The sequence below is a fragment of the Sminthopsis crassicaudata genome, chromosome 4, assembly GCF_048593235.1.
Source record: "Sminthopsis crassicaudata isolate SCR6 chromosome 4, ASM4859323v1, whole genome shotgun sequence".
NCBI lineage: Eukaryota > Metazoa > Chordata > Mammalia > Dasyuromorphia > Dasyuridae > Sminthopsis > Sminthopsis crassicaudata.
The window spans coordinates 459,035,315-459,057,801 of NC_133620.1; the positions used below are offsets into that span (position 1 = coordinate 459,035,315).

Consider the following 22,487-nt stretch of genomic DNA (forward strand, 5'->3'; position numbering starts at 1 on the left):
CTAGCTCATGGGGTTGTTGTAAGCTGAAAGCGGTATACAAAAATGAGCTATTGTTATTATTCTGTGATCTCTTCTAACCTAATTTCTCCTCTTCCTGAATTCCAAGATCCCCCAGATCTATCTTCATGCTTTTCGATAACATTCGATAGTTTTGATTTAGTATTTAAATATCTGACAAATCCCTTCCCCTTTCCCCTCCCTGAAATTTTCTCACAGGCTTCATCTAATGTGTTTCATTTGTATAGACTGAAAGGTTTGCAAACCACATTTCTTGGAACAACTATATGAGATAGATAGCAATATAATACCCGTTTTACAGATGAGGAAGCTAGAGGTTAAACAGCTTGTACTTAGTCACAACTAGTGGATGAATAATGAGGGGAAGGGACTCAAATCCTTATCTTCTCATTTCCTAGGCCTCAGTTTATTCATCTGTAAAATGAGAGGTTGGACAATATAGGCCTTGACGTTTTCTTAGCTTCAAATCTATGAACTTCTGATTCTATGTTGTGCCTCAGTTTCCCCATCTGTAAAATGAGCCAAAGAAGAAAAAGGCAAGACATTCCAGTGTCTCTGCCAAAATAATCCCAAATGGGATCAGGAAGAGGTGGATCTGAAGAATAGAACCAGAACAATGTGCCAGGTAGTGGGGTAGGCGCTCGAGATACACAATGCAGCTTTGGAAAAAGAAATGTATTTTTGGAAGATTCCCTTTTGCTAGGAGCATTATTAGTATACAGCTAAAGCTCAGGCTCCGACAGCACAGTCTCATGCAGAATAAGCAGAGGCTCTGCTCTTGGGGCTAGGGAGGTGACATCCATCCACCGGAGAAGCTAATGATTGCTGGCTTTTAACGGAGCTAATTTAGCGATAACTTCTGGGTGATTCTCCTAAGGCTGGCCGCTCTCCAAGTCCTGTTGAATTGTGCTCGAGCTCAAACTTTAGCTTGCACATCTGCACGGAACGTGCTTTTTTTTGCTCCTTCCCCAAATGAATCTCCCCTGCATGCCTGCGGTTTCTTAGCATGCGGGAGTTTCCTGGAATATCTCCATTCTTGGAGAGCTCTGCAGAGTCCTGGGTGCCTGCTGTTCAGGGAGCAGTGATGATTGGATCTGTGAGGAACCCATGCTGCAGGCTCCAGCCCAGTGAGTCTGTGGATAATTTGTAAGTAGGGAAAGTAACTGGGGTAATGAAAAATAAATCTCCCACGTTATAAAACAGCCATCATTTCTATCCAAGGCTCTGTCAGCTCGAAAATATTACTGAGAATCCAAGGAGGAGGACAGAAATGAATCCAAATGGGAGCCTAACCTTTGAATCTGGGCGACTCTATTTGCAGAAAATAAATTATTTCTTTCAGGACGTGTGACATGCTGTCTATGGCAGCTGTCCCCTTTCGCACCCCACACAGTGAGTCCAATGGATGAATTTTGCCATACTTATAGCTCCTTCTGTGGGCCCTAAAATGGATAATATTTGTAAAACACAGTACATTTCCTGGCACATAGTAGAAGCTTAATAAAAGCTTCTCTTCTTGATCCTTCCCTAAAATCAATTAGCTATGTGACCTTGGGTAAGTCACTTAACCCTGCTTGTCTCAGTTTTCTCATCCATAAAATGAGCTGGAGAAGTAAATGTCAAACTGCTCTGCCAAGAAAACTCCAAATGGAGTCACAGAATGTCAGATATAATTGAAATGACTGAACAACAAAAAATTCACAAATTGACATTTATTAGATTACTACTCTGTGCCAGGCATTGGACTAACACTTACACTATAGAGACAAAAGTAAAAAGGTTTCTACATTCAAGGAAATTACTTTCTATCAACCAGTCAGTTAACAAGCATTTATTAAGCACCTACTGTGTCAGGCATTATGCTAGATAGTGGAGATATAAACACAAAAGTGAAACAGTCCTTACCTATAAAGATTTTACACTCAGTATAATCAGCAAGCATTTATTAAGCACCTACTGTGTCAGGCACTATACTAGATAGTGGAGATATAAACACAAAAGTGAAACAGTCCTTACGTATAAAGAGTTTACACTCAGTATAATCAGCAAGCATTTATTAAGCACTTACGATATGCCAGGCTCTGAATTAAGTATTTTTTCCTCAATAGTATTTTATTTTTCCAAATATATTTAAGGTAATGTTCAACATTCATTTCTGTAAAACTTTGTTTTCCACTTTTTTCTCCCTCCTTTTTTCTTCCCACTCGTCAAGACAGCAAGCAATCTGATGGAGGTTAAACATGTCTGCACTAAGTATTAAAGATACAAAGACAAAAAGTCCTTCTCAATAAATTCACATTTTAACAGGTAATCTGTTAATTCTACTAGGTAGTGGAATTGTCACACACTCTGTAGTAACTTGAACAAGGGTTATCAAGACAGTAATGGAGGACGGAGCTCAGCCATATTAGATCAGCTCTCGTCAGCATTAGACCACTGATCAGATCCTCTCCTAGATGAACACTTTGTGTCCCCTTCCAGAGCATCATGGAGCCCAACCTCAGACTAAAAAGGAATGCTGGCCTCCCATGCAGGTTCCTGCCTGTCTTTTCTGGATGTACAGCAGTCAGGCCACTCAAAACAATATTAAGGGAGCTGCGATGATTCCAGATTCAGGTCTCACAAATTCCTGTGCCTTTTATTCTATTAGGTAACAGATCTAGACCTGAAGGAACCTCAAATGCCTTCTAATTCAATCAACTCATTTTACAGATAAAGAAATTAAGGCTCAGGAAGAGCAAATTACTATGCCTTTTATTCTGTTTCATTAGGTAACAGATCTAGACCTGATGGGCCCTTAAAGACGTTCTAACTCAACCAACTAATTTTACAGATAAGGAAATTAAGGCTCAGGAAGATTAATTTGAACAATGTCACACAAATAGCACCAGATGCAGGACTTGAACCCAGGACCTCTGTTGCTCAGCTTTCTATTTCTGTGTCTGGTGGTGAAGCTTCTGACAAGAAAGCACTCTTTGGAACACATCCCTTTCACTAACAGAGCTGTCGGGATGCAGGGGGAGACTCCACATCGGCTGACATAAAAATCTAAGGCAGAATAAGCAGGAGGTTTGCTCTTAGGTCTGGGGAGGTGTCAGCCATTCGCTGGAGGTGCTAATGATCACAGGCTTTTAATGGTGCTAATTTAGTGCTAACTTCTTCGAGCTTCCCCCAGCCTAGACATTGCCCAGAGATTGTTGACACTAACTGTAATTTGAAGTTCAGTTGTAAATCCCTCATTGTTTTGCTGCTGATTTCCCAGACTGGATCTGTGTTGCAGGCCTGCGGTTTCCTGGGATGTGGGAGCCTTAGCTGGCCCTTTACTTTCCTATCTTTTCATCTGCTTAATGATGAAGATCCCAGAATCCCAGATTTAGAGGGGGAGAGAAGGGACCTCAGAAAGCAGCTCGTGTGATGCTTTTATTTTTCAGATGAGGAAACCAGGGTCTAGACGAGTTTAGCAACTTGCCCAGTGAGTGGTAGAGATGGGATTTAACTCTTCCTTCCAAAACCTCTGTTTTTTCCCCTGTGATACTCAGCTGTAAAGAGAATGCACAGCTAGTTTATATGCCAGAGTGGTTCATAAACTGGGACTTCAAAAGCCTCAGTCCAAATTTGCTTATTTTAAAGATGAAAAAAAAAATGAAACCCAGAATGGGTACTTGTCTAGTAAATATCTGCGGGAGGATTTGAACTTCCAATCCATCCTAAGTCCCAGTCCCTTGTGTCCCTCAGATCTCTGTCTCCAAACCTGCTACTCTTTCCCTCCAGGATTTGGGGAAGGGGACCCTGAATCTTGTCCGCAGTGGGGCCCTCAGCTGGATTCCTCTGCCACTGTAGCTATTGGGAATTGTGATGAGGGAGATATTCAATACTATTTAAAATTTTTTTTATAATAATATATAAAAATAATATAAAAAAATATATAAATATATATAAAATAATATATAAAATAAATAAAAATTTATTAAATATTTTAATTAATAATTAATTTAGACTATACATAATATAAATAATAATATTAAAATATGATAAAATAATAACAATAAAAATAAATTTTATAAATTCAACCCCCCCCCCCAATCCAAAAGACTAAAATAAATCTGAAAAAAAATAGGGGTCTTTTAGCCTGATGAGGGAATACATAAATCCCCAAGTGACAAAGCCAGCAACCTTGCTAAGTTGCTACAAACATTCAGCAGACCTGACTCTCAGAGCTCGGGGAAACCTTGTCTGGTGACCATGTCTGCACTGGGTGTAGGCAAGCTATGGCCAGAGGCAGTTGAGCCCTGTCTGCTCTGACTTCCCTGCCTGGTTTTATGGGCATATTTCTTACACACTGTACTACTATAAAGAAAGTAAAACCAGGCAGACGTCATGTGTTATTCCCAGACTGAAGGCCCCACTTCTCCATAACTAGCTTTGGGTTTTCCTGTGCTTGCCTTCCCCAGGCAGGATTAAATCTCCTAGAGGCCTCTTTAATGGATTTAAGGTTCTTTTTGTTCCCTTACCTTCCCCCTACCCCCACTCCTATTTTAAAGGGAGATGGATTTTAGTAAGCACTGTCTGCTTTCTCCCAAGCATGAGAAGTTTTCTCGATAAGTGAGGCAGAAATATGGGAGGAAAAAAATCTCAAATCTCAGTCAGTTGAACTATAATCCCCAAAGTACAATGTTAACTCTTAGATGACCTTGGAGCTGGTCAAGTGTCAGGCCTTAAGATCATCGATTTAGAAGTAAAAGGGACACTTGTCCAATCCCCCCATTTTATAGAAGGCACAGAGACCCAGAGGGCAGAGGACCCAGAGCTTTGCACAATATTGACACAGAGTAGGTACTTAATGGGTGCTTATTGATTTGACTTAAAATGATTATTGTAAATTAGGGGCAGATGAGGGCTAGAACTCAATATTGTCTCCACTGCGCCATTTTGCCTCCTCATTCACGGGTCTTCATAACCATCGCCAGTGAATATTTGTTGACGTGAACTTTATAATTATAATGTCCAGTAGCAATACTGGAGAAGAATTGGGGATGTGCCTCTCTTTGGGGAACAAGGATAGTGAGGATGTGGAATATGGGAAATATTGGTAGATGAAAGGAGTCCCTCACTTCCCCTTTAATCTTTGTTGCAAGAAATGGCTCAATGTGGATGGAGGGGAAGGGGGAATATATGGGGAAAATGAAAGTGACAAACACAAAAATAGCAATGAACAAATCTACTATTAAATACCTACTATGTTCTAGGTGCTTTATTAAGTAATGGGAATTCAAAGATTAGAGGGGAACTATCCCTGTGGCTATTCAGCTGTATCAGACTCCTCATGACACCATGGACCACCCTGTCCATAGGGTTTTCTTGACAAAGATAAGGGAGTGATTTGTCATTTCCTTCTCCGTGGATCAAGGCAAAGAAAGCACTTAAGTGACTGGCCTAGGGTCACACAGCTAGCAAGGGCCCGAGGCTGGATTTACTGGGGCCCTGTGATCTATTCCCTGAACCATCCAGCCGCCTCCCATTCTGTGGAGGAGGCAATAAATACACAGAGACAGAGGTATGTACAAATAAAGACAAAATAGAGAAAAGATGATTTTGTGGAGGAGGGCACTAGCAGCTAGGTGGGGGGAGATTAAAAAGCTTTGCAGAGAAAGTAGCAAATGAGCTGCCTCTTCCCTAAGAAGGAGTTCTCAGTGATGGAAGGGAGGAGGGAGTGCATTCCAGTTACTGGGAATAATCGGCACAGACACAAGGCAGGAAATGGAGAGCCATCTTAAGGAACAGTTAGAAGGTCAAGGTCATTGAATGGTTATAGATTGGTGAAGGGGACCAATCGGAACGCTAGTTGGGGACGGATTTTAAAGAGCTCTGAGTGCCAAACAAAGGAGTTTATATCTGATCCTAGAGGAGGCAGAGCTCCCCTGGAGTTTAATGAGAGGGGGAGTGACATGGAAAGACATACACTTTAGGAAAATCACTCTGGTATCCGTGCAAAAGATGAATTGGACTGTGGGGAGATGGGAAGCAGTGAAGTGAAGAATCATGAAGCAGAGGGAAAGATGGAATGATAAAAATGATCAGAGAATAGAATTTCTGAATCTGCCAACATGAAAGCGGACACTTGTGGGTGAGGGCAGAGTCAAGGGTGTGAACGTGTCTGTGGTGGAGTGGAGGTGTAGAGCTCATGAAAATCGAGTGGTATTGCCACTGATAATCTCAAGCTTGCTTCTGTCCTCTCTGTGAATAAGGCAGGGACCAGGAACGCACAAGCTTGATGGAATAAAAGAACACGTTGTTTATCTACACATGCCTTAGATCCGATAGATGCAAGCATTTTTCATATTTGGGTTCTTCAGTGGTTCTGAGATGAGATGAGAGTGCTAGGTTTAGGGAACCCGAAATCTTGGGTTTCACTCCTGCCTCTGGCACTTACTTCCTGAATATCCATGGTAAGGAGGGCTCATTTCTGTGGATCTCAATTTCCTCATGTGTTTTTACACATACATAAAGGGTTATAGGATGGTCTCTAAAGTACCTACTAACTCTAAATATATGATCCTTTACTCATGTACATTCTTTCTTATGTCTACAAAGCCTACAATGTGCTGTTTTTATTATTCCTTGGGTACCGTTTAATGGTCAAGTCATCCATTTATCCTGATTCAGGAGAGATGTGGGTCTAGTCCTTCCGTAGATTGTTAACTCATTGGCCAGTGGACAAAGATCTGGCCTTCGGAATGCCATGGGTTAGATCAATGTTTATAGATGGTCGAAAAGCCTTATCTTTCTCTTTGTCTACCATTCCCCCATTGTCATCGTAGACCAGTTCTGGTGTTTAGTCTTGCGTGGAAAAATATAACTCTTGACCATGTGCCCAGGCTCTTTTAGGTTGTGGGATTTTCTAGTGGAGTTGGGGGGATGGGGTGGTGGAGGACTTGTTTCTTTGGTGGAGAAAGACACGAGCAATGTCCTAAAAAGGCCCAAAGACTTTCAACCTGATGCAGAGTGAGGGGTTTCTGGGGGTGGGGAATTCTGATGAGGGGAGAGCAGCAGAAATGGGATGGGGGAGTCGTGATGACCGTGGGCCGTCTGTCAGGTCAAACAAGCCTTGTTTATGTTAGAGTCAAGTGTTCAGCCAGGTTGGGGAGAGTTACTGAAGAAGGCTTTGAATGAATAAAAAGTCTTTGTCCTTTTTATGACACTCTTATTGATCTGAGGCTGTTTATAGCTGTAACATAACTGTAAATTAGGGGGATGGAGCCAGAGCCGCAGCAGGAGACAGGGGCTCCTATAATGTTTCAAAGCCTTTCATCACAACTTCTAGTACCAAGAAGTTGCAAACGGGGGCCTTTTTAAAAGGTCTGGCTCCATCCTTTTTTCCTCTAAGAGGACAGTCCTAAGAGCCTTAATCTTTATTCAAAGGCTAGAACAGAGCTTGGGGCTTCATGAGATGATGACAAGATTAGCCTTAGCAATCTCAGAGTCTTGGTTAGGGTTCTTAGGCCTTGAACCCATCGCCTCTTTCTACCCAGCCGATAGACCAGGGGTTCTTGACTTTTTTTTTATCCTAGATCCCTTTGGTAGACTGGTGAGACCTCTATACTCTTTCTCAAAATCTTATTTTTAAATTCATAAAGTAAATAGTCATAAATGAAACAAATCAAAGTAAACAAAGATGTGATTTTTTTTTTCCTGTCCAAGTTCATGGTCTTTTATACATATTTATAGCCCTCTTGTTTAGAGCCCAGTTTCATAACCTGTGCTTTGTAGGGTGAAAGTGAGAGGATAAGGCAGAGATGGACACCTTTTACTATTTTTCTCAAGAAATCTCACTGCCCTCATTGGCTCCACAGAGCCAAGAATTATGGGCAACTATGTCCTTTCCTCAACAAAGTTTGGAAAAATCTTTTGTAACCCTGATTTCTCTCCTTCTATAAATGCAAAATATATCCCAGGTCAATCAATCAATCAGTCCTCTAAGAATTTACTAAGCACCTACTAGGTGCTGAGTCCTGGGGACATTTATTTAAAAGCGACATAGCTAATCCTTTCAAAAAACTTGCATTCTGGATACCCATCAGTTGAGGAATGGTTGACTAAATTGAGGTAAATAAGTATAATGAAATACTACCATGCTATAAGAAATGATGATCAGGTTGATATCAGAAAATCCTGGAAAGATGTACATGAACTGATGTTAAGCAAAGGAAAATGCCATCTGTATCCAGAGAGAGAACTATAGAGACTGAATGTGAACCAAAGCATACTATTTTTACCTTTTTGTTTGTTTTGTTTTGTTTTTTCTTTCTCGTGGTTTTTCTCCTTTTGTTCTGATTTTTCTTTCCTGAAATGATTAATATGGAATTATTTAAGAATGGTTTTATATATATGCATACATATATATTTATATATGTATACATATATATTTTTATATATAATATATATTTATAAAAATAATTAATAATGAAATAAATGAATTAAATAAAATAAATTTTAAAAAGAAGCTTACACTCTACTGGGAAAGACAGTATATTTAATATAGTTAAATAAATTCAGGAGATATAGGAAATGTATTCATGCATGGATATGAACAACTGGGGCAATCAAGAAAGGACTCTGATAGGAAATAGTGATGAGAAGAAGAAATCTGGAGATTTCAAGAGGCAAAGGGGGAGAGGAAGAGCATTTCTAGCATGAGACTCTTGCCCCATCCCTTAATAGTTGATATTAAAAACAACAACAAACTCTGGTTTCTTTATGTCTTCTCAGAATTTCTCTGGGAAATAGAAAAAGAGTGAAAGAGAAAGAGTGAAAGAATGTATGTTCCTTGAGGACAGGAAAGGTTTTATTTTTGTTTTATATTCTCCAGATCTAGGGTAGGTGCTTAATAAGTATTTTTTCATTGATTACCCTCGGGGCTGATCTTGAGACCATGGGTGCAGACATTTAGGGACCTGGAGTTCAGGAATCTCTGATTAGTCCATTCTCTGTGGCTCTCCTGGGATTGATTGGGGGGAAAGAATGGAATTTCAGAGAAGTTAGACAGATTTATGCTGTCCAGATGGATTCTCATTGTGACTTTAATTTTTATTTTACACAAAAGCTTACTATCCAGTACAGCAGCCTTCCTCTTCCCCCTCTTTTTTGCCATAGTCTCAGTGGATATACATACTCTTGTCCTTATTGCCTCCAGTCTAACCCAAGGTCTTCCTTAGGTCTGACCTGAAGCCAATTTCTCTTTGCTTAGAGCATATCTATGCAGTAATGAAGGGTATTAGCAGACAAGGGTGTTAGCAGACAATGTCTGAGGGAAGCCCAATTAAAAGCTTTTGTCCATTTGACTCTCTTTTCTCCCAATTTAGCAAACATTTATTAAATTCCTGCATTTGGGGATCTAATGATGAAAATACAGTGGTCTCTGGGACAAGGAGTTTAGAAGCCACTGGAGTGTCAGAGCTGGGGCTCCACCAGTCAGCATTTATGATGTGATAACCCTGTGCCAGGCATTAAGTATTGCGGATACAGAGAGAGGCAAAAAGCGGTGCCTTCAGACAGCAAACAGCATGCAAACAAGGATGAATGAACACATTGGAGAGGGACCTTTAAAATCTACAGCGTTGGGGATGGGAGGAGTTTTAGAGCAAAGAAGGTCAAAACTGAGAGGACCTTAGCATACAGAATGTCAGAACTGGGAGGAACCTTAGAACCTAGAATGTCAGAACTGGGAGAAACTTTAGGACCCAGGATGTCAGATTTGGGAGGAACCTTAGAACCTAGGATGTTCTTAGAACTTAGAATATCAGAGCTGGAAGGAATTTTGAATTTAGGGTGACAAAGCTGGGAGGAACCTTAGAACTTAGGATGTCAGAGCTAGGAGGAACTTTAGAACCTAGGATGTCAGAACTGGGAGGAACCTTAGAACTTAGGATGTCAGAACTGGGAAGAACCTTAGAACTTAGGATGTCAGAGATGGGAGGAACTTTAGAACTTAGAATATCAGAACTGGGAGGAACCTCAGAATATAGAACCCATGACGTTAGAATAGAAAAGAATTCTATGAATAATCCATTCAGACTCCTCATCTCCACAAATGAAGCAAAAGCAGCAGCAGCCAGAGGGACAGAAAGAAATTGCCCATTTGGGGTCATGAGCAAATAAGGGGCAGAGCAGGAAGCATACTATCCCTCAAGACCATTTGACCCTCTTGATGTTTTTCCCTTTACAGAAATCCGTGAGGCCTTTAGAGTTCTGGACCGGGATGGGAATGGCTTCATCTCCAAGCAGGAACTGGGCATGGCCATGCGTTCCCTGGGCTACATGCCTAGTGAGGTGGAGTTGGCCATCATCATGCAACGCCTGGACATGGACGGTAAGTCCTGTTTCACGGGGACCTTCCCCCTAACCAGCTGGAGCTTTTGGTCTGTGCAAAAACCTGGGCAAAGTCTTTTTTACACATCTGGGCTACTCTGGCTCAGTGGTCTACTTCTACAGGTCTGTCAACAAAACTCTATTTTATCCATTCATGTCATCCTTCTTCTCAGTATCTGTGGAATAGTAAATAAAGAGAATTATTTAAGAATCAGCTTTCAAGGCAGGGCAGGAAATACTTATATTACTTTTAAGTTTAATCACTTTTTAATCACATGTAATCACATCTTAAGTTTAATTCACATTTTTTTCATCACTTTCCTAAGTCTAGACATTCAACACAAAATCAAGCTCTGATCTATAGCATTTGCTAATTTCCGCAGTATATTGGAAATTTAATAAGTGGCTTTCCTGGTTTCCAGCTAGCACCAACACTTCCTTGTTGAGCTTTAATGGAAGAATATAAGACTGGAATCAGGAGACTTATATTCTAGACCTAATTCTATCAGTCACTAGCCCTGTGGCCTTGGGTAGGTTAATTTGGGTTGGCTGACCTTGCTTTTTTCTCCTCTGTAAAATGGGAAAGTAGTTTTTGGTCCTATGGCGTGCATCTAAGATGACTTTCAGCTGTAGATGATAAAATCCGTTGTTTCTGTGACATTAACATTTCTCAGAGGACCAATAATTGAGGCTTTGTGCCTGTGGTGTTATGAAAGGGGACTGAAATGTGGGTGGTATGGAAAGCCATCTCCCAGTGACAAGTTAAGAGAAGGGGAGGGAGAGAATGGCAAGCCCACAGATCTGCTGTTGGTTGTTCTTCTCCTTTTGGCTCTGGGTGATAATCTGACTCACCACGATGTCCTGTACACCTTGCTGTGAGAGTCAACTGACTTGCAAAAATACTTATCGGGAAGATGGGGGCAATTAATGCATTTTCATTCCATTTATGAATATTTATTTATTAATAGAAACACATGAATAGGAACAAGAGGTCAAAAGTTAGAACCTTGTGGTATTTTACTCCAGGCCACATCTGGAGAATAGTGTGGGACCCACTGTTTGAAAAAATATGTTTTTCTCAGACTGGACTATATTCAGAGAAGGTGACGAGGAAGGGGGTTGGAACTCATGCCAGTTGAGGAGTGGTAGGAGCTAGGTACACTATTTAGAGTTAGTCAGTTAGTAAGCATTTATGTGCCAGGCATTGTGCTAAATCTTGAGAATACAAAGAAAGACCCAAAGCTAATTCCTGCTTTTGAAGAGTTCATGCAAATAACTATGTATATGTAAGATAATGTAGTGTAAGTAAAAGGTGATCTCAGAGGGAAGACCCTAGCAATGAGAGGACTGAGCAAGCCCCCTTCCCCAAAGATGGGATTTACACTGAGTTTTGAAGGAACCAACGAGGAGAAATAGAATTCCAGACACAAGAGACCATCAGTGGAGATGCTCAGAGTTGGGAAATTTGGATGTGAAAACAGAAGATATTCTCCTCGAGCTGGAACATGGAGTATCAGAGGAAGGAAAATGTAAGACTGGAAATGTAGGAACAGACTAAATGCTCAAGAGCTTTCAGTGTCAACCAGAGGAGTATATATTTTAGCTTAGAGGGAGTAGGAACTAGTGAGCTGTAATTTCAAGGTTAGATCACTTTGTTGGCTAGGGGAAAGAGATGTGAGGGAGGGAGACCAATTGGAAAATAAGTCTATGAAAAAAGACTTGAGGAGAAAAACAGGATTGTTGTATTTAAGACTCTGGAAGGCTATCACAAGGAGAAGAGATTTTATTTGTTTGGTTTGGTTTGAAGGAATAGGAGCAGGAGTAATGGGAGAAAATGGTGGGAAAAGATACTCTGGCTCTCCCTCTCTGCATATATACACATCTACATCTACACACACACACACACACACACACACACACACATGTATATATACATACATACACACATACACATACACACACATATATATGTATATATACATACATACACACACATAACATACACACACACACATACACACACACAAACTAGGCTTTGTAAAATTGCAACTTTCTGAAGGCAGGCTGGACTGCCTTGTGACATGGTTAGCCCCGTCACTGGAGTTTCAAGGGGAGGAGATTGGGTAATCATTTGTAGATGACGTTTCTGTGACTTCTAATTCTGAAATCCATCTCCAGTGTCTAATCCCATGTAATCCTCAGTGATGTCATGGAACTGCTACTTTTCCTAGAGGTGTTGGCTACACGAGGGGGCTGAGAGTGGACTGTGAGACCATTATTAAATCCCTTAACTCTTCAGTGCTCCTGGCAGTTGTATGAAACTACAAAGTACAAAGTACCAGCTGGCCATTGGAAAACGAGTGTGCTCATCAGGATATTTACTGTATAAATGAAATCATGTGATCAGTTCTAGACCCATTTTGTTTGTTTTTTTGTTTAATTGGACATGGAGAAGGTATGGTTTAGGACAGATCTCAGGGCTCTCAACTCCTGAGCATCATCCCACACTTAGACTGGGAGGCCCTTGAGGGCAGGGACTGGGCTTTCTGCCTTTCTTTGTATCCCCAACAGTTAGCATAGAGCTTGGCATATAACAGGTGCTTAATAAATGCTCTTAAAGTGATTTAACACACTAACCATGTACATTCCACATCTAGTGTAATTTCAGAGATGTACCAACTCTGCTAATAATTTCACTTATTAAGCATCCATTTTGTATCAGACCCCAGGGGTTACAAAAATTGAAACAAAACAATCTCTGCCCTGAAGGAGTTTGTATCAAATTGAAGGGAAAGGACATGCATGAAGATGAGGAGATATATCACAAACACATAAATAAAAATATATATGCATATAATGGATACATGTGACATATAGTACATATATAGTATGTATATATATAGAGAGAGTATATTTTATTTATATATGCATATATGTGTATATATAGAGAAGTTAGAGTGTATATTATATTAAGTATATATATATATTATATATACATAGAATGTAGATGTAGTATCCATATTATAATATGTATATGAATATGTATATAGAGTATAAATACTTTTATTCATATACATATGTGTGTGTATTATATAGAATTTATATACTATATGTGTATACATACTGTGTATATGTATGGAATGTAGATATAGTGCCCATCTATAGTTTGTACATACACACAGAATATAGAGCTATTTTTATTCTTATATATGTCTGTGTTACATAGAGTATATGTATGTGTATATCTATCTATCTATCTATCTATAGAGAGATATAGAATGTAGATGTAATATCCATATATAGTATGCATGTGAATATGTACAGAGCATAAATATTTTTATTCCTTTTTATATATGTTTGTTTTATATATAGAATATATGTAATGTGTATTATACATATATTATTATGTGTATTATATAGAGGGTGTATATATATATATATATATATATATATATATATATATATATATATATATATATATATATATATATACTGGTATGTGTGTATATGTATAGAATGTAGAAATAGTACCCATATATAGTATGTATGTGAACATATATACACAATATAGAGATATTTTTATTCATATATGTATGTTTGTGCATTATATAGAGAGTATATATACTGTATGTGTATGTATGTATGGAATGGAGATATAGTATCCATATATAGTATGTACATACATACAACCTGAATATAGAGATTTTTTATTCATATATAATATTATATAGAGAGTATATATACTATATATATATAATGTAGATATAGTATTCATATATAGTATATATGTGAATATATACAGAATATAAATTTTTATTTGTATATATATGTTTGTGTTATATAGAGTATATATAGTATGTATTATATAGAGTGTATATACTATATGTGTATAGAATGTATGTATAGTCCCCATATATAGTATGTGTGTGAACATATACACAGAGTACAGAGATATTTTATTCATATATGAGTGCTATATACAGAGTATATGTTGTGTATATTATATAGAGTATAAATAGTTTTCATGTATGTATATAAAATATATATATATATACATACATATATACATATATACATATATATGTATATAAATGCAGAGAAGGAGATAGAGACAGAGACAGAGAGAGGAAAGGGGATGAGCAGTAGAAACTATGTTTTGGGGATTGGCCTTGGACAGAAAATGTCCCCTCAGCCAAGTCCTGAAGACAGCAGGGATTTTAGAAGGCAGAGGTATAGAGGAGAGTTTTCTAGCCTATGTGAAGACTACAAGATGGGGAGGGAGAGGTCCTGGAGGGTGGACAGAATGGCATATAAAGTAGGTAAGGAGAAGTAACGTGTGGTAAGGCAGGCTGAAAACAGATTGGGAAAGACTCTTTAAAATCAAAACTGAAGAGTTTGTATTTTATCTTGGAGGCTAACGGGAGATATTGTAGCTTCTTGAGCCCGGGAATGGCAACACAATCCTGTCCAAATAAGATTTCTTCTCCGTGTGTTCCTTGCCTCCTCTGTAGCATAAAAGGATTGAATTATGTGAGCTCTAAGATTCTGTCTAGTCTTGATATTTATTCCACGATTATACAATTTAGTGCAGAGTGGAAAACCTCTTAAAAACAAACAAAAAAATCTTAATGTTGTTCCTTTTACTAACTTCTCAGTAAACATTTGCAATCCGTGAGTAGGACGTTTATTAAAAAGCATTTGCCTTTCCTTTGAAGTGTGGTTTCCTTGACATTTTATTTTGGTTCCTACAAAGCATCTGTAACATAAACATATGCAAATTATCTATTAGTATAAATTAAATTATCACCTAATTTGGTTAGTCACAGGCCTACTTGAATATATACAAACTGAGGCTAGCCTGAATTTTTAAGATAAGCTGAAATCTACTCCCAAGAGGCCAAAGTCGGAGAGAAGCTCCTATGTACAAATAGGAAATATTTATAACGAGTAGTTTTGTAGCAGCAAAACACTTGAAGCAAAATGTGTGGACATCACCTGGTGGATGGCTAAGCAAATTGAGATACGTGTGTGATGGATAAAAAGTCCAGGAGACATAATTTTGTAATTAATCATTTGACTAATTATGCTAACTATAATTAATAATAAAAGGATCAGAGGCAGTCTTGAATGCCAAAAACCTTTCATGGAACCTACTTAATGCTTATATATTCTTGAAAGACTGGCTATTCCAGAGGGTAGAAATTAACTCTGATTGGTTAAGTAATGAGAGGTGGACCTGTTCTAAGGAGGGATTGGGTGATTGTGAGTTTGATCATGCCATTTATTCCCACTCCCTAGATCTTTCTGAGTGGACCACAATGGGCTGATTAAATTCTTTGTAATTTTTTTTTTCTAGTTGGGTGGGACAGCAACTCCAGTACCAAATAGTATAGGTAGGATAATTTTTGGGGAAAGTTGAGGGGATCTCCTCAGTAATCCATTATTTGATAATCATTTTTCTTACATGAATGTAATTTCAACATTACTGTACCCTAAAAATGGGACGAGTTCCGAGAGACTTGGTAAGACTTGGGAATTGATGCAGAATGAATGACATAAGCAATACCGAGTAAACCTTGTACATTTCCAGTGATGGAAAAGGAAGCAGCAATGATATACATAAGAACTCCTTGATGAATACCAAGGGCAATCTTGACTCCAGAGGACTATTGATGAAGTGTTCCTCCTTCTTAGTGGAGAGATGATGGCCACAGCTATAAAAGGAGGCATATATACTGTCAGAATCTGCACAATGAATCATTTTCTTTTGCTGAGCTATATTTCTTTGCTATAAAAGAAGACTTTATTAGGTAAGATGATTAGAAAATGAGAGCAATGTAGAAAAAAATCAAGAAAACATTTTAAAAAATAGTGTCTGAAAATGAATTACCACAAAAATTAATTGGTAATATTTTCCCCCCTGGGTATCCAGATTCTGTGAAATAACTTGAGGAGGTTTGATTAGCTGTCTTGTTAAACTCATGGAGGAGTCCTCCAGGTCTCCCCTAATATTATGGGGACATTTTCAATTGGCTTATAAAAGAATTGCTTCCTAATTTCACCTTTTTCTCCTAGCGTGGGGAGATGTGGAGGTAGCCCTCAGAGATGCAGCCCTTTGAGATTGACATCCAGCAACAGGGAGCTCTGTGGACACAGGGCCAAGGAGGGGAATGTTTGGGGCAGTGCTTTTTCAGGTGGGTCTGAGAGGGGATATTGCTGATTACATGTGACTTCTGTAACCTGAGGGAGTATGCTAGCACGGACAGCTTAACCAGAGCATCTGGGCATGGTTAGGAGGGAGCAGAGCTGTCTCACTGGATGGATTAGCCACACACATTTCCCCCTCTGGGGACTTGTGCCGGCTCATGCCCGATGGTGAAGTCATACCATTGGCAGTAGACGGGACTGAAATTAGTCTGAGGCTGAGCTACATAAGGATTTCATTAGGGGATACCTTGGGAGTCTGTTTGTATTCTGGCTGCACCAGCAGTAGTAGCCTCTCTGACTGGCTTGAATTTTGTGGACATAAATCCCAGGAGAGTCAACCAGGGTTAGTGTCTAACAAGTACCCCATTTACTGAGGGGATGCGTTGGAAGACTGGCTGAGGTACCGTTTGGACTCTTAGTCTACTTATTTTAAATAGCTGAAAATGATACTAGGTATGGCTTTGTCTTTGCCTGTGTGTTAAGCATTGGGAGAGAAATACAAATGACTAGGTAAGACTGGTGCTCCATTCAAGGTGTCGTACCTCATTGTAGTTTTCAAAATCTTAGAATTTTTCCATTGCGCTGATCACCTAGTTCAACCAAATCTGGAATGAACAACCACCATAACGTAGCCAAAAAGAAATCATCCCATTTTTGCCTGAAAATCTCCATGGAGAGGGAGCTGCCGCCTCCCGAGGGAGCCCATCCTACTTTTGGACAAGCACTGATTGTGAGGAAGTTTTTCCTGACATCTGGCCCAAACTGGCTTCTTTGCAACTTCTACCCACTGGTCTTAATTCTGTCTTAAGGAGCCAAATAAAATAAATATAATTCCTCTCTTACCTGACAGCCCTTCAAATACTTGAAAACATTTTATTTTCCCCTGAGTTTTCTCTTCTCTCCTTCAGACATCCCCATTTCTTTTAGCTGAGCCTTGAGACAGGGACTCAAACCCTTCATCATAGTAGTCATCTCTCGGCGCTTTCCAGGTTATCAGTATTAGAACTCACTATGTGATTTTGAATGTAACACCACAGATATGGTCTGACTGGGACAGATTGTATAGGATTGATCATCGCCCCGTTCCAAGGAAGTTTTCCTCTGTTAAGGCAACCCAAACTCCCGTGAGCTTCTTTTGACTGACACCATGGATTCTTAATGAGCTTGGAGTTCACTGAAGACTCCAGATCTGTTTCAGAAATACTACATCCTAATCATGTCACCACCACCAATTCTGTTCTTGGAAACGGATTTTTTTTGAACCCAAGTATAAGATTTTAACACTTATCCCTATGGAATTACATTTTTTTTTTGTAGCTAGAAAAATACATTTTCTGTATCAATATCATCTTAATTTCTGAATATATCTCTCTCTACTTTTTTTTTACCTAGGAAACATCCCTTATATGAAGAGTTTTTTAAAAAGTATTTGGCAAAACCAAACAATAAATCAACAGAATTTGACAGTATGAGCATTTTCTGTAGCCATGATCCTCCACTTCTGAAAAGAAGGGAGAGATGTACATTTTCTCAACTCTTCTTAAGGGTAATGGTGATTATAATCACACAGCATTCAATTTCATTGGGGGGGAGTGGTTATTAAATCTTATTAGATAGACCTCACTGCTCTAACCTGTCAAAATCTTTTTGAATCTTGCTGCTGTTGTTCAATGTATAAATTTGATGAACATGTCACTGCTCAAAATGTTGGCACAGGGTCAAGATAAATCTCTGAGGTATTCTACTGGAGATCTTCTGCCTTATTGAAATTGATCATTAATGACTATTCATTGAGTAATAAACACTTCTTTGTCATATCCCTAATCTTATTGTAATATTGTCATCTAGTCTACATCTCTTTATTAAACACTTGCTATGTGGCATTGTGTTATGATAAAATATTATTTTATTTACTATTTTGCTCAAAAATCTAATAAACTGTCTCTATATCATTTTCCTAATCAAAAAATTGTAAAAAATTACAAATTTGTTTAGGCTATCATAACCTGTCCTTGACAAAGTTTTGCTGGATTTTTATGATTTCTATTTTTTTTCCCTAGATGTTCACCAACCAGGGAAGTTAGATGGCCCAGTGGTAAGACTTAAAATCTGAGTTTAAATCCTCCCCAGAAACTTACTGGCTATGTGATCCTGAGGAAGTCACATTAAGCAAGTCCATTAAGATCTCTCCCAGTTTCCTCATCTGTGAAATGAGGCACTTATTTCACAGAGTTGTTGTGCAGACCAAATGAGATAATATATGCAAAATGCTTCCTAAACCATAAAATGCTAAATAAGTGCTGGTTATTATTGACCTTCTCTTTAATAACCCTTCTAGAATTTTTTTTGGGGAGCCAAAATCAAGCTCATTACTCTTCCCTTTTTAAAAATTTGAGTCAATATTTTTTCTCCAATCCCATGATACCTCTCTTATTTTTCATGATATTTTTCCAGTTGGCTTAAATGGTTCCAAATGCCAGTTCTTTCAGTACCCAAGTCTCAAGCTTATTTGGGCCAGGGGACTTGAATTCATTAAAGACATTTTTGGGGACATGATAAAAAATTTTTAAGTCTTCTGAAGCTGTTTTCCTCTCCAGTGTTGCAATTATATAAATTAATTTTCTTTATTTCTTGCTCTTTCTTTCTTCCTTCCTTCCTTCTTTCCTTCCTTCCTTCTTTCCTTCCTTCCTTCCTTCCTTCCTTCCTTCCTTCCTTCCTTCCTTCCTTCCTTCCTTCCTTCCTTCCTTCCATTCATCCCCCTATGTAATAATTTTTGACCCTGTAATATTACAGATCAACATAAGAGTTCTGATTCATTCCCTTTCTTTACTTTATTTAATTTTAAAATTTTTATTAGAAAAATAAAAAATATTGTCATGTACACAAAACACAAGAGATAATTCAAAATATATAACAAAAAATTTCCATTTCAATAAAGCATATATGTTAGGATTACTAAGTGAGAACTGAGGTTGTCTGGACAGTGAGAAGGTGAGAATTCAGGTTTTCTGGACAATTACAAGGTGAGAACTCAGGTTGACTTGATAGAGGGGGCAAGCTCATTGGCTGGGGTGGTTCTCAGAAGCCCTTGCAGAATGGGCGTGGGATAATGCAAGGGCTTCTGGGAAGAACCACCCCAGCCAATGAGCTTGCCCCCTCTATCAAGTCAACCTGAGTTCTCACCTTGTAATTGTCCAGAAAACCTGAATTCTCACCTTCTCACTGTCCAGACAACCTCAGTTCTCACTTAGTAATCCTAACACATATATAATAATAATAAAAAATACTGTATTCAGAACTGTCCATTTTTCTTTGCTTCCTTGTTGGTTTTCTTTTGTTTTATGCTGTGCACTTTTTAGTTTATTCTTTTTCTCTTCTTTCCTCCCCCTCACTTCCTCCAAGCAGTCTATATAATTAAGCATGGATGGATTTATATATTCTTTGTTCTTCAGTTTCACAAAGGATCATGACATTAGAGAACTGGATTTAAGTGAGGGAGGGCTGTGTAAGGTCTGCCTTACTTTCCCATCCAGAGCTATCTGGGATCAAGATGACTGGAGATGGCCCTGGGTGCAATGGGAGACTTGGCCTTCTTAAGCTAAGGTCTTCAACAGATCTCAATTTGACTGAGGCCATAATCACTATTCAGTGATTATATGTATGCATGTACAATGCACATACATATATTTACATGCATGTATACATACACACATGTATATACGTATAAATATGCACATATATCTAAATAATATTAATATGATGGACATATAATGTAGGTTTCTCTCTTTTGATTGAATCTTTTTAAACTTTGACTTGCCTTAAATCAATGATTACTATCCCAACATTTTTTCCTAATGAATTATACTCTTGATCAGTTATTGTTTTTATGTATATTCCCCTCCTTGCTAACTCTTCTACTTTACTTCTATCTTAACTTGTCTTGCTATTACTTAATTTCTCCCCTACCTCAAGGATCTCTCTGGTATCTTCCTCCTGCATCCTTTCATTCCTTTTTTATCCCATTCTCTTTAATCTATATGCCTTATTCCACTCCCATGAATCTATACACCCCATATAGCATGTGTTATGTTGTTCCCTTCTCAACTTATTTCTTTATAAATTTTGGAGGGTTTTATGTTATTCTGGATATATATGTTTTGTTCCCTCCTCAACCCATTCCTGATCTGAGTAGGATTTCAGAATTACCAGTCCCCTCTCCTATCTAATTCTTAAGTAGAATTCTTGCTCCCATATCTCACTCACATAACATAATCATTGTTTCCCTTTATGTCTTTAGATTTCATCCTTGAATATCTTGCTTTACTTCTGGACTGACTTTCCCTGAAGAATTTTACATAGGATCCTCTATCTCTTTCTTTGGAAATCAGCTTTTCCAAAATCTTGATTTATCCAATTATATTGAAATTTCTTCTTCTGTATCATAAATCCTAGGCAGGAATTTCATTGTTTTTGTCCTTGTAATTTTTTTACAAGCTCTCTTTTTTGGTATTTGGTCAAACTTCATAGGCCCTCTTGATTTCTTTGGTCCTAGTCTTTTCTCCCTTTAGGCTTTTTCTTCCTCTTGCATTTTTTTCTTTTTGCAGAAGAAAAAGAGCGCAGGATATTCTACTTGTCTTCATTTTATCCTCCTTCACATTATAGATTTGTGGTCAGAAAACATGGTTATTATCTTGGTTCATTCATTTCCTGCATATAGGCATTAGTTTTCCTTGCTATATTAAATCAACTGAACAATCAACTATTGTTTGTTAAATGTTTACTATATTCTAGGGGCATTAGATTAGATCATCAACTTTGAAACTTGTTGGTCTCAGGATAGCTTTATACTTTCTTTTTTTTGGGGGGGGGGTAGAAACTATTAAAGTCAAGTGGCTTTCTAGGGTTACATAGCTAATAAGTGTCTGAAGCCAGATTTGAATCCAGATACTTCTGGTTCTGAGGCTGATACTCTATCCACTATACCATATAGCTGTCCCAATGCCATTCTATCTACTTCTATTTTATGGGTGAGTTCATACCATTTACATTCACAGTTGTGATTACTAACTGTATCTCTCCATCCTATTTTCTTTTGTTTTATCTCTCTCTGTCCACAAATCCCTTAGTCTTCTCTCTCTTTTACCATCTCTCGACCTTTCTCTTTTCCCTTTCCTCTTCCACTTCCCTATTAAGAGACATTTTTATACTCAACTCTGTCTCTCTTTGTGTTTGTGTATACACACACACACACACACACACACACACACACACACCCCTTCTATATGTGTATATGTATGTGTATTTATATATTATTCTTTCTTCCTTCTTTTAACTAATTCTGTTGAGAATGAGGTTCAATCATTGCCCTCCTACTACCAATTTTCCCTTCCATTGCAAAAGCTTTTCCTCATGTTCCTCTTTTATGTGAGACAATTTCCCTCATTTTACCTCTCCCTTTCCCTTTTTTCTAGTGCATAAAGAAATGCACTAGAAATTTTTTCACCCCTTCATTTTTTAGGGATCATCCCAACATAACTGATTCATACCTACCTTTTCTGTTTATATAGATTGTTTCTAATGCTTTAATGATGATAAAATCCATAGAATTACATGTTTTATCTTCCTATATAAGAATGTAAAGAATTTCGTGTATTAAATCCCATATGATTTTTTTCTTTTGTATTTACTTTTTTTTATACTTATCTTGGGTCTTATGTTTAAATGTCAGATTTTCTTTTTAGCTCTGGTCTTTTCATTGCAAATGCTTGAAAGTCCTCTACTTTATTAAATATTCATTTCTCCCTGAAGGATTATATTGGTTTTTTTGGATATATTGTTCTTGGTTGTAATATTAGCTTTTTTGCCTTTCAGATTATCATATTCCAAGCCCTTCATTC

General features: G+C 38.2%; 1 protein-coding gene across 2 annotated transcripts in view; it reads left to right on the plus strand.

Annotated features, from left to right (window-relative positions):
• Nucleotides 1-22,487, plus strand: part of CALN1 (calneuron 1) — a 447,751-nt gene that overhangs the window by 202,176 nt on the left and 223,088 nt on the right. For both annotated transcript variants that reach the window (XM_074263986.1, XM_074263987.1), the window contains one exon: nt 10,241-10,384. In XM_074263986.1, the coding sequence (XP_074120087.1) occupies nt 10,241-10,384 (144 nt within the window). The remainder of the gene's footprint in view (nt 1-10,240; nt 10,385-22,487) is intronic.